Source organism: Rhinatrema bivittatum, unplaced genomic scaffold (assembly GCF_901001135.1).
Source record: "Rhinatrema bivittatum unplaced genomic scaffold, aRhiBiv1.1, whole genome shotgun sequence".
In the NCBI taxonomy this organism is placed as follows: domain Eukaryota; kingdom Metazoa; phylum Chordata; class Amphibia; order Gymnophiona; family Rhinatrematidae; genus Rhinatrema; species Rhinatrema bivittatum.
The window spans coordinates 28,278-40,846 of record NW_021821535.1 but is presented as its reverse complement, the minus strand read 5'-3'; the positions used below and the strand labels follow the sequence as shown (position 1 = coordinate 40,846).

The 12,569-nt window shown below is 48.9% G+C and overlaps 1 protein-coding gene across 1 annotated transcript in view; it reads right to left on the bottom strand.

The window, feature by feature from the left end:
• Positions 1-12,569, bottom strand: part of LOC115082721 (MAM domain-containing glycosylphosphatidylinositol anchor protein 1-like) — a gene marked incomplete at its 3' end in the record, with an annotated part of 45,958 nt that overhangs the window by 16,051 nt on the left and 17,338 nt on the right. Inside the window, exon 3 of the mRNA XM_029586911.1 lies at positions 11,926-12,078. Coding sequence (XP_029442771.1) covers positions 11,926-12,078 — 153 coding nt within the window. The remainder of the gene's footprint in view (positions 1-11,925; positions 12,079-12,569) is intronic.

Below are 12,569 nucleotides of genomic sequence, written 5' to 3'. Positions count from 1 at the left end.
TGAGCCAGTTGATGCACTATGTTTGGATTTTCAGGAGGTATCTGGCAAAGTCTCCATGAGAGACTCCTCAGCCAATTATAAAGTCATAGGTTAAGAGGCATTGCTCATTTGTGAATTGGTAACTGATTAAAAAGCTGGAAACAGAGAGTAGGACTAAATGACCAATGGAGAAGGGTCATTAGTGGAGTCCCTCGGGGATCGCACCGGGACCGGAGCTGTTTAGCATATTCATAAATGATCTGGAAAAGGGAAGGACGACTGAGCTGACCAAATCTGCGGATGATGCAAAATGATTCCAAGTTGTGAAAACAGCAACGTACTGCAGAAGGATCTTGTCAAACCAGGAGATCGGGCATCTGAATGGCAGATGAATTTTAATGTGCAAAGTGAAGCACAAAGGGAAAATAATCCCAACCATAGCAACACAATTCTGGATTCATTATTGAGAGTCACCATCCAGGAAAAGGACCTTGGAGCCCATCTCGACAATATGCTGAAATCCTCAGCTCAGTGCACAGTGGCAATCAAAACAAAAGCAAATAGATTAGGAATGATCCAAAATGGCATGAAGAATAAAATGGAAAATATCACCTTGCCTCTGTCTCGAGGCAAGGTGCGTCTGCAGCTTGAGTAGTGTGTGCAGCTCTGGTCTCTTCATCTCAAGAAAGACAGAGAAGAACTAGAAAAGGTGCAGAGGAGGGCGACCAAAATGATAAAGGGGAAGGAAGATCTCTCCTATGATGAGAGGCTACGCAGGCGAGGGCGCTTCAGGCTAGAGGGGACATGAGAGAAGTTTATAAAATCATGAGCGGAGTGGAACGGGTAAATAAAGGACAGATATTTACTTTATTTACTCTTTGAAGTAATACTAAAACAAGGGGACGTTCCATGAAACTAACAACCAGCAGATTCACAAGAGATCGTAGGAAGTGCTTTGTCTCTCAGCACCATGAAGCTGTGAAATCTGTTATCAGAGGTCGTGATCAAGGCGACGAGCACAGCGGGGTTTAAAAGGGGTTTGGATAAACTCCTGGAGGAAACGTCCATCACACATTGTTAGCCAGGAAGACCACAGAAAGCCATTGCTGTCCCTGGGAGTGAGTTACAGGAATTACATCTACTATATTTATTTATTTATTTATTTAATAACTTTTATATACCGACGAACGTTGGGAACATCTCGTCGGTTTACAGAGAACAGAACTTAGCAACAGGCTTTACAATTATTGCATAATTATAATTATATATGGGATCCTGTTGAGTATTTGTGACCTGGACTGGCCACTGTCAGAGAGAGGATGCTGGGCTCGATAGACCTTGGTCTGACCCAGTGTGGCACTTCTTATGTTCTAAAAATACTCAAACCATCTGAACAGAAATACAAATGTTTCAATATTAGAAAGTTCTAGAGAGTGCAGAGCAAACAGCTCCCTCGCAGCCTATGTGTCTTGATTAGTAGCATAGTAAATGACAGCAGAAAACACTATTCATCTACTTAGCGAAGTGTTTAGAGTTCTATCTGCCGCTCCATGCAGGTTACCCCCATGCCTTCTGCTAAGGGTAGTAACTGCCGCTCCATGCAGATTACCTCCATACCTTCTGTTAAGGGTAGTAACTGCTGCTCCGTGCAGGTTACCCCATGCCTTCTGCTAAGGGTAGTAACTGCCGCTCCATGCAGATTACCTCCATACCTTCTGTTAAGGGTAGTAACTGCCGCTCCATGCAGATTACCTCCATACCTTCTGCTAAGGGTAGTAACCTCCGCTCCATGCAGATTACCTCCATACCTTCTGCTAAGGGTAGTAACCTCCGCTCCGTGCAGATTACCTGCATACCTTCTGCTAAGGGTAGTAACTGCCGCTCGTGCAGATTACCTCCATACCTTCTGCTAAGGGTAGTAACTGCCGCTCCGTGCAGATTACCTCCATACCTTCTGTTAAGGGTAGTAACTGCCGCTCCGTGCAGATTACCTCCATACCTTCTGTTAAGGGTAGTAACCTCCGCTCCGTGCAGATTACCTCCATACCTTCTGTTAAGGGTAGTAACCTCCGCTCCGTGCAGATTACCTCCATACCTTCTGCTAAGGGTAGTAACCTCCGCTCCGTGCAGATTACCTCCATACCTTCTGCTAAGGGTAGTAACTGCCGCTCCGTGCAGATTACCTCCATACCTTCTGTTAAGGGTAGTAACTGCTGCTCCGTGCAGATTACCTCCATACCTTCTGCTAAGGGTAGTAACTGCCGCTCCGTGCAGATTACCTCCATACCTTCTGCTAAGGGTAGTAACTGCCGCTCCATGCAGATTACCTCCATACCTTCTGCTAAGGGTAGTAACTGCCGCTCCATGCAGATTACCTCCATACCTTCTGTTAAGGGTAGTAACTGCCGCTCCGTGCAGATTACCTCCATACCTTCTGTTAAGGGTAGTAACCTCCGCTCCGTGCAGATTACCTCCATACCTTCTGTTAAGGGTAGTAACTGCCACTCCGTGCAGGTTACCCCATGCCTTCTGCTAAGGGTACTAACTGCCGCTCCGTGCAGGTTACCTCCATACCTTCTGCTACCCCCATTCCTTCTGTTAAGGGTTGTAACTGCCGCTCCGTGCAGGTTACCTCCATACCTTCTGCTACCCCATTCCTTATGTTAAGGGTTGTAACTGCCGCTCTGTGCAAGTTACCCCCATGCCTTCTGTTAAGGGTAGTAACTGCCACTCCATGCAGGTTACCCCCATGCCTTCTGCTAAGGGTAGTAACTGCCGCTCCGTGCAGGTTACCTCCATACCTTCTGCTACCCCCATACCTTCTGTTAAGGGTTGTAACTGCCACTCCGTGCAGGTTAACCCCATACCTTCTGTTAAGGGCAGTAACTGCCGCTCTGTGCAGGTTACCCCCATGTTTCTGTTAAGGGTAGTAACTGCTGCTCTGTGCAGGTTACCCCCATGCCTTCTGTTAAGTGTAGTAACTGCCACTCCGTGCAGGTTAACCCCAAGCCTTCTGTTAAGGGTAGTAACTGCCGCTCCATGCAGATTACCTCCATACCTTCTGTTAAGGGTAGTAACTGCTGCTCCGTGCAGATTACCTCCATACCTTCTGCTAAGGGTAGTAACTGCCGCTCCGTGCAGATTACCTCCATACCTTCTGCTAAGGGTAGTAACTGCCGCTCCATGCAGATTACCTCCATACCTTCTGCTAAGGGTAGTAACTGCCGCTCCATGCAGATTACCTCCATACCTTCTGTTAAGGGTAGTAACTGCCGCTCCGTGCAGATTACCTCCATACCTTCTGTTAAGGGTAGTAACCTCCGCTCCGTGCAGATTACCTCCATACCTTCTGTTAAGGGTAGTAACTGCCACTCCGTGCAGGTTACCCCATGCCTTCTGCTAAGGGTACTAACTGCCGCTCCGTGCAGGTTACCTCCATACCTTCTGCTACCCCCATTCCTTCTGTTAAGGGTTGTAACTGCCGCTCCGTGCAGGTTACCTCCATACCTTCTGCTACCCCATTCCTTATGTTAAGGGTTGTAACTGCCGCTCTGTGCAAGTTACCCCCATGCCTTCTGTTAAGGGTAGTACTGCCACTCCATGCAGGTTACCCCCATGCCTTCTGCTAAGGGTAGTAACTGCCGCTCCGTGCAGGTTACCTCCATACCTTCTGCTACCCCCATACCTTCTGTTAAGGGTTGTAACTGCCACTCCGTGGTTAACCCCATACCTTCTGTTAAGGGCAGTAACTGCCGCTCTGTGCAGGTTACCCCCATGTTTCTGTTAAGGGTAGTAACTGCTGCTCTGTGCAGGTTACCCCCATGCCTTCTGTTAAGTGTAGTAACTGCCACTCCGTGCAGGTTAACCCCAAGCCTTCTGTTAAGGGTAGTAACTGCCGCTCCGTGCAGGCTACCCTCATGCCTTTCTTGGAAGCACAATACAGTCCGGACGGTTTGGGGTTGATTCACTGCTCCATGTGGATTACTGCAGTGTTTTGTTTTGCCAATAAGGGATCCTCTGTATTTATGCCATGCTTTTTTGAATTCTGCCACCTACTTTTCCTCCAGCACCTCCTTCGGGAAGGCATCCAATGCATCCAGCACCCTTCCTGTGAAGAAATGTTTATTGATCTTGTTCCTGGGTCTATCTTCTTGTAGCTCTACAATTTCCTGACCACTGGAAATAGTCTATTTATGTGCTAATATCTTTCATGTTTGTAAACGTCTCCTCTCGAGGGTATACATGCTCGGGTCCTCATGTCTCATACCATATGCCTTTTTCTGGACCATCTCTAGCCTATCTGTATCTCTTTTGAGGCCTCTCTGAGGACCTGTGCAGAGGCATTGTCACCTCCTTTTTCCTGCTGGTTATGCCTCTCTCCCTCTAGCAGTCGCCTCCCTCTGGCTCCACCTTGTCCCATTGCTTTTCTACCTTGAGATCATCACAATCACCCCGGGGTCGCTCTCTGGATCGGTGCACATCAGTGTCGCCCCGCACCCCTGTATCGTGTACAATGCCTTTGAATTTTTGCATCCGGCATGTATGACTCTGCACTTTTTGCATTGTATCTTCACCTCTCAGCCTCAGACTTTTTCTAGATCACTTATCATTCTGGGTACCCTCCCCCCTCAGGCATGTCCAATCTGTTGCAGATCTTGGTGTTGTCCGCAAAAAAAAAAAAAAGACAATCTTTTTCTTCTACCCCTTCCGCAAAATTGCTCTCAAGCATATAGATCAGAACCGGCCCCAGAACCGAACCCCGAGGCACTCCACTTATCTCCCTTCTCTGCTCAGAGTGAGTTCAGTTTACCACAACCCACTGCCGTCTGTCAGCCAAGCAATCTGTAATCCAGTCCACCGCCTTGGAGCCCACCCTCAAGCTGCTCATTTTATTCATGAGCCTCCTGTGCGGGCCAGCATCAGAAGCTTGGCTGAGATCCAAGTAAACCACGCCCAGCGCATGCCTTTGACCTATAATCGAAATAAAATCAGTCTGATTCATTTGCCATGATCTGCCTAGGATCTTCCAGCGCACCGTATTTTCCTTCAGCAGCGTCTCCATTAAATGTTCCCAGCAGTGAGGTAAGGCTTACTGGTCCGTAGCCTCCTCTCTGTTACCGCGCTTGAGAAGCAGGACCCCAAGCCACGGAACAGCTGCCTGTTTGTTCTGTACACTGGACAGGGAACCAGTGGTCTGCATGCCAGCACGAAATTCCCCTGCACGCCTTGTTGCGTTAATAGTGTGGTTCCAAGGGACAGTCTGGGGCCCAGTGGCACTGCTGCAGGATCCTGGCCTTCTTTTCCCAGATCCAGTTTGCGTTCCTCGGACTGGCAGGGCTCTGCGATGCTGCAGTAGCAGCGTTCACGGCCCCGGAAGTGGTGGTGGTGGGAGCAATGAGGGAGTCGGGAGGAGGAAATCTCAGTCAGTTCAGGGTGCCCCCATACCAGGTTCTAACAGGAGATGCTCTGCTGGGGCCTGTGGCCATGATGGCTCTTATAGAGGGAGGGGTCTAACCTGGGAAGACTCCTGGCTGCAATGAATGAAGCCCCCTCCTCCCTTAATCCATCATAGGTGGCCCAGTGGGCTCTGAAAACCAAAATGGAGGGAGGGCAATTTTTCACAATTCTATAGCTGTAAATATGATGCTTTATGTTTATGGTAACCAGGGCCGGTGCAAGGGTATTAGGCACCCTAGGCAAACCTTACAGCCTGGCGCCCCCTCCCCATACACAATTTTAAATTATTACATGAAAAATGACATTCTGAGGAAAATTAATATACAAGTTATTGTGATAATTTCATGCACTGTTGTGATGCCAACAAGAAACCTTTGCATCTTGGAATTCATATGGCATCATACCTATTGTGATATATTTCGGCATGGTCCTCCCGTATCAACACAGTACTATTTGCCAATACTCAAAGAATAACAACCCTACCTATGAAAAAGAATACAACAAATATTACACCAGAATCTAAAATATCAATACACCTCCTATCAGGAAAACAGAACAGGCCAAGCTAAAGCTACTACAGATCCCTACAGAGAAACCACATATTAAAAGACTGCTTCACCTCAGTCTTTGCATGCAGAACACAGACCCTCACCAAATACAGAATAAAGCCACAAAGTATAAATAGAAATGTGCAGACAAAAACTGAACTGTAAAACGCATCACGCCAGACTCTATACAGCGCAACAATGGAAAAACAAAAATGTCACCATTCCTCATAAAACAATCAATAAAATCAAGATATATAAATCATTAATCATAATTATAAAATCATACAAATAAAATAATTTCAAAACAGCTGATGAATAGAATATCCAATAATTAAAGACACATGCAAATTTTGAAAGCTTTACCAAACACCAATAAAATATTTAAAAAAGCACTACTCAATAATTAAAATAAGGATAAAAGGAGAGACCGGATTGCTGGGCCCCGATTCAGGGCCGGACCATCATCCCTCCCCGAGCCCGGATGTGAGTGGGAGGAGCACTGTGGCATAAGAACGCCGCACTGAGCGGAGACGCTGAGAGACCGGATTGCTGGGCCCCGATTCAGGGCCGGACCATCATCCCTCCCCGAGCCTGGATGTGAGTGGGAGGAGCACTGTGGCATAAGAACGCCACACCTGCGGCGCATCACCACCGCCGGCGCATCGCCAAAGCCGTGCGCGCCCAAGGGGTGCGCACGGCTTTGTCCGGCTTAGTCCAGACTAGGGCGGACTGAAGGGGGAAAGCCCTAAAATCCTGACTCTAGATACTGAGAAATTGACATAAGAGACGCTCAATCAACGGTCAACCTCGCAATTTCCTTGAAATGCCTCCTAAAAGGAAAGGCAAGGTGAGGGTGTTTCCTCCAGAACCCTTACCTTCGCTCCTACAATTAGAGATTGACAGTTTTATGACTCAGCTAGTAAAAGAGAAGACCGAGGAATCCATTGGTGGCACTCAGGAAGGGGAACGGGTGACCCCCCAGGAAGAGGCCTCTCTAAGTCCTGATTTGCGACCGCCTCCTGCCCAACGTGGCGCCAACGGAGCTGCAGCAGCAACTTCTACCGAAGAGGTTGAATGTTTGTTGGCTAAAGGAGGAGCAAGCTCCGAACTGGATTCAGAGGATGAGGAGGAAGTATCTGCTTCTGCAGAGCAACAACAACAATCCCCCTACCTCGAAAATCCAGGAGAGGTGCGGCCTAGAAATACAAGGCCAGAGACGGTAACTTTGGGGTCATTGTGGGATCTAGTAAATGGATTAAGCGCTGTTGTTAACAGATTAGAGGGAAAGATAGATTCAGCTACCTCTAACTGGCAGCAACAGTTAATGGGGATACAACATCAAGCAACTGAAGTTGCAGTTAGAATGGGGGAGGCTGAAGAAAACATAAAATCTTTAAAAAGTTTGAATACTATGATTATGAAAGATCAAATGATGTGTTCTAGATGTTTAGAAACATTAGAAAACAATATTAGACATTTAAATGTAAGGATGGTTAACTTTCCTAAAATTGCTGGTGAGATACCTTTTGTCTCATTGAAAAGGTTTCTTGCAGAAATTCTTGGTTTTTCGGAAAATAATAAAAATGAACTCTCTATAAATACACGTTCCTTTGTAAAAAGAAATTCTGCTCCTGCGGTGGCAATTCCAGCAAATCTTACAAGCTTTTTGGAAAATTCCGCCTTACAAGTATTAAGTAGTGATACTTTGATTGTCTCTTTCATAACATTATCAGATATAAGTAAATTGATGAAGGTTTACTTCCAGAAATTCCCAATTACTTATTGTGGGTTAAATGTAAAGATCTTTCCAGATCTAGCACCAGTTACACGTGTAAAGAGGCGTGAATTTCTGGAATTTAGACAAAGGATTATATCCCTAGGTTTTTTCTTTTTGCTAAAGTACCCGTGTCGATGTACTATAAAGAGAAGAACTGAAATATATAGTTTTTGCTCAGATAGATCAATTACGTCAATTTGTTGAGGCACGTGTACCACTAACTTCATCCCCGATAGACCCTAATGTTCAGGTTTAAAAAGTAAACTAGCTGTATTTTGAGCTTTTTTCATACATGTGTAATTTCTTTTTCTATATTAATCTCCTAATAGAATTTGTCTTGTATTTCTCAGGCGTAATGTTATTCCTTTAGGATAATTGTTAAAAATGGATAGTTTCTTTTCTCAACAAATGGTGAGTTATTCTTATAATGAAGATTTCTCATTTATGATGTATTGGAATTAACTGTTGAGAGGAAGTCATGTAAACTCAAATTTTTGAATGTGATGATTGCAATAATTTGTAATTCTAAAATGCATAAATAAATAAATAATAAAAAAATAAATAAATAAGGATAAAAAATATCCCACAATCCATAGCTGGGAACTTTTGATTTTCAGCCTGAGCTTGTCATGGATTAATGAGAGGAGGCAGTGGCTGTGATACAAAGACTTTCTCCTTTCTCTCACATAGCCACGCTCCAACACAGGCATACTCGCTTACTCAAACATATTCATACACACACACACACTCACTCTCTCCCCCACATGCTCTAGTCACACACACACATATGCTCTCTCCTCCATATGCTTTCACATACACATACACTTGCTCTCTCTCTCCCCTACATGTTCTCTCTCCCCCTCATGCTCTCTCAAACACAAATGCTCTCTCCCCCCACAGACTCTCACACCACACACTCGCTCTTCCTCACATGCTCTCTCTCACAAACATTCGGTTTTCCCCCCACATGGTCTCTCTCCCCATATATTCTCATATACACATGCACTAACAGATGCTCACACGCATATATATTTTTTACTCTCCATCCTAGGTGTAGGCAGCAGCAGCAGCTTTCTTCTTGGACTTCCATGGCATCAGGAGGCCTTCATTGTCTTCCTCATTCAGCAGAGATACTGCCTCTTTTCTGCAGCATGCCCAGCCGATCCTGCCATTTTCCTGCTGTGCAGCCTGGCTGACTGGTGCCTCTCTCCTGCTGCGTGGCCTGGCCAATCTGTGCCTCGCTCCTGCTCATGGCCCGGCCGATCTGTGCCTCTCTTCTTCTGCACAGCCTGGTCGATCACTGTCTCTTTCCTGCTGCGTGGCCCGGTTGATCCTGCCTTTCTCCTTCCGTGCAGCCTGGCTGATTGGTGCCTCTCTCCTGCTGGTGGCCCGGCTGATCGGTGCCTCTCTCCTGCTGCGTTGCCTGGCTGATCTGTGCCTCTCTCCTGCTGCGTGGCCCGGTCGATCGCTGCCTCTCTCCTTCTGCTTTGCCCGGTCGATCGCTGCCTCTCTCCTTCTGCTTGGCCCGGTCGATCGCTGCCTCTCTTCAGCCACACAGCCCGACCGAACCTGCCTGTCTCCTACAGTGCGGCTGGCTGATGCTGCAATTGACCCTCTCAGTTTTTTCTTCTGGCCACTCCTTCCAGCTACGACGACTGGGCATCCTTCTTCCTGCCCACGAGGGCCCACAACACATTTCCTCTTCTGGTCCTTGAGAGCTAGAAGAAGGAGGTCCAACTGCCTAGGTCCTGCAGCTGCCACCAGTGTTGGGAATCGGGACAAAGATTTTTCACAATTCTGAGCAGGTCTGATGGAAGCAGTAGGTGGCTGCTGGGTCGCCCCTAAACCTGTGGCACCCTAGACGATCGCCTAGTGCTTCTACCGGCCCTGATGGTAACTGCCATGCAGCTTTCCTGTTCTGCACTTTTGATTATCCTGGTGGAGTGGTCTCGATGGAGTTTTAATGGCAGGAATCAGCTGTGCATTCCGCAGGCCCCACTGATGGCTGTTGTGGGGGAGGAAGAGGACGTGGCTCCTGGTCCAGCCCCAAGCAATTCTCCCCGGACAGGGGGAGAGGCAGTGCCCACGTATGGGGTGGGAACCTGCTCTCAGGCCCGCGAATGGAAGGGGATGTGGCTCCCAGCATCATGTGGCTGGCTGGGTACCCAGGTTAAAATTGCCAGCCTCCCTTTTATCAGTACTGGCTGGCTGGCAACTCTACAGGGGAAAGAGCAGTCAGGGCCATGGATAAGGAGAAGTTCTCAGCCCATAGGTGGAGGGGGAGGCAAGAGACTTGATGCTCTCATGGAGGAGGATGGGGGAGGAAGCTGACAGAGAGGAGGGGGAGAAAGGGTGGGGAGACAGGGAACTGAAGAGAGGGAGAGAGGGCTAGAAAAGGGAAATGTAGGTGAGAGACGGGGAGGAGGTGAGGATGGAAAAGGGGAGATGGAGTGGGAAAGGCAGGAAGCGAGGAGGTGAAAGGGAGAGAAGAGAATGGTTCATTTGTGCTGGGTGCCCACGAGCATCGGCAGGCAGGTTAGACTTTGATGCTCACGGGGAAGGTTCACCGCACCTCTTGGGGTGCCCTTATATTTCCAAGGCTTATGCTGGATTATGATGTGTGAACTGCTCGGGGCAGGCCATGTGCTCAGCCTTCACCTCAACCACATACTGGATCTAGAAGAACGCCTCCTTCCAGCCCTGTGTGAACAATCAAATCACCCGCCCACCCTCCATACCCCCCCACCCGACTCCCCCAAAAGCGCCAAGGCTGAGCCAGCAGGAGAAAACATCCTTATTGTCTCTCAGCCCGGCGTCCAGCTCTGATCAAACACTTCAAAGACGGACGCGTCGGTAGGCAGTGCCAGATCAACACCAGATGCCAGGCCAGATTGGCACTGTCACCTCTAGGGGTCCTGGAAAGTAGGGGGTGACCTCAGGTGGGGAGTGAGGTTCCATTTGTCAGATTTGGAGATAGGGAGATAGATATTTTGTCCAACTGAAAGGTCAAAGGGGAGGGATTTTGGAGTGGGTGACTTAATTTTCTAAGGTTTATGCAAGAGGGCCCATGAGGTACTTATTAGATGAGTAGATGATGTGTCCACACAGCTCAGACTCTGTCCTGGCTGCCAGTTACAGAACATGATGGTCTGCAAGAGCTTTCCCCTCATCTTCCTCCTCTGTACTCAACCATCATCATTAGGTGAACCTTCAACATCCCCCACGTAGTCTGCAGCTGGCACTCGCAATAATAGAGCCACCAAGACTAATGTAGTAATGGCCCAAACATCGGGCCTTGTGGCTTTTCCAGAAAGTAACCTCACACCTGACCCAGCCAGTCTCCGATGTAACAATGTAAGAATGGTGAGTAAGACATGAAGTCCCACGTTATATCACACTCGTACACACAGCAGCCGTGGCTGATTCCACGGGGCTAAGTCCAGTGCATTCCCACGAGCTCTACGCAGTCTCCAGACAGACCCGGGCGCACTGCATCTCATTCCTTCACCATATTTGCAATGATGTTTCATAGCACCTAGGCCTGAATATTAGAAAGCTGTATAACGAAGCTGGATAAATGCAGAGTGAGAAATCCTGGTACCTGGGGACGGGAGAGGGGCAAGACTCCAGTTTTCCAGGGAATTCAGGCACAGAAGGAAGTCATTCAGGTGAGGGGATGTTACAGACTGCATTTATTAACCTTTCACCCATTTGGCTGAAGGAACAGTCCTGAAAGGCTGGAGGCAGGGGCAGCTCTCTCCAGCAGAGGCCGCTCAGGAAATGCTACTGAAGCTCCTCTGGAGAGGAGTGGGGTTTTCCAGAAGAGACACTGAAGGCACAGGGTGGCATACTGGAGCTATGGATGTCTCGGGAAGTGCCGGTGAAGCAGCCTACGCTGGATAAATTCGTTTTGTGAGAGTGAAATGAAATGATTGTTACTGAAGACAGAATGAGGAGCCCTCCCTTGAAGAGCAGGACCATGGGCTGCCCTGGTGACAGATGCAGCAGACGTCAGCCAAGGCCGGAGAAACGTGCCCTGAGAGCGATGCCACTCACAACAAGGATGGTATCGGCCTCAGTGCCACCTCACAGAGACATGGCAGCTTCTCTGGGCCCATCTGAGGCTCGATGTGTGGTAAGCTTAGCGGGAAAGTGAAGTCTCACCTTCGGCAGTCTCGCTGAGGTCTCTGCTTGGGCCGGTATTGGCTGACCGCTTGGGATTCTGGGTCAGAGCATTCTGCCGGGTCCAGTCAAAGTTGTCCATCCGATCCTGCTCAAACCCACAGATCTTCTCATCCTCAAAGCGACAGGTGTTATCTGAGGAGGGGGAAGGAGAAAGTGAGGCAAATCTCTGCCTCATTAATTTCATTAGGCCTGCCCTCCCCACTCACTCCCACACCTCCCTCCACTCCCGTCCAGCCCTGCTCCCCACCTCCCCCTTCCAGTCCTGCTCCTCACCTCCCCCTTCCAGTCCTGCTCCTCACCTCCCCCTTCCAGTCCTGCTCCCCACCTCCTTCTCCCAGTCCTGCTCCCCACCTCCCCCTCCCAGTCCTGCTCCTCACCTCCCCCTTCCAACCCTGCTCACCACCTCCCCCTCCCAGTCCTGCTCCTCACCTCCCCCTCCCAGCCCTGCTCCCCACCTCCCCCTCCCAGTCCTGCTCCTCACCTCCCCCTCCCAGTCCTGTACCCCACCTCCCCCTTCCAGTCCTGCTCCCCACCTCCCCCTCCCAGTCCTGCTCCTCACCTCCCCCTCCCAGTCCTGCTCCTCACCGCCCCCTCCCAGTCCTGTTCCCCACCTCCCCCTTCCA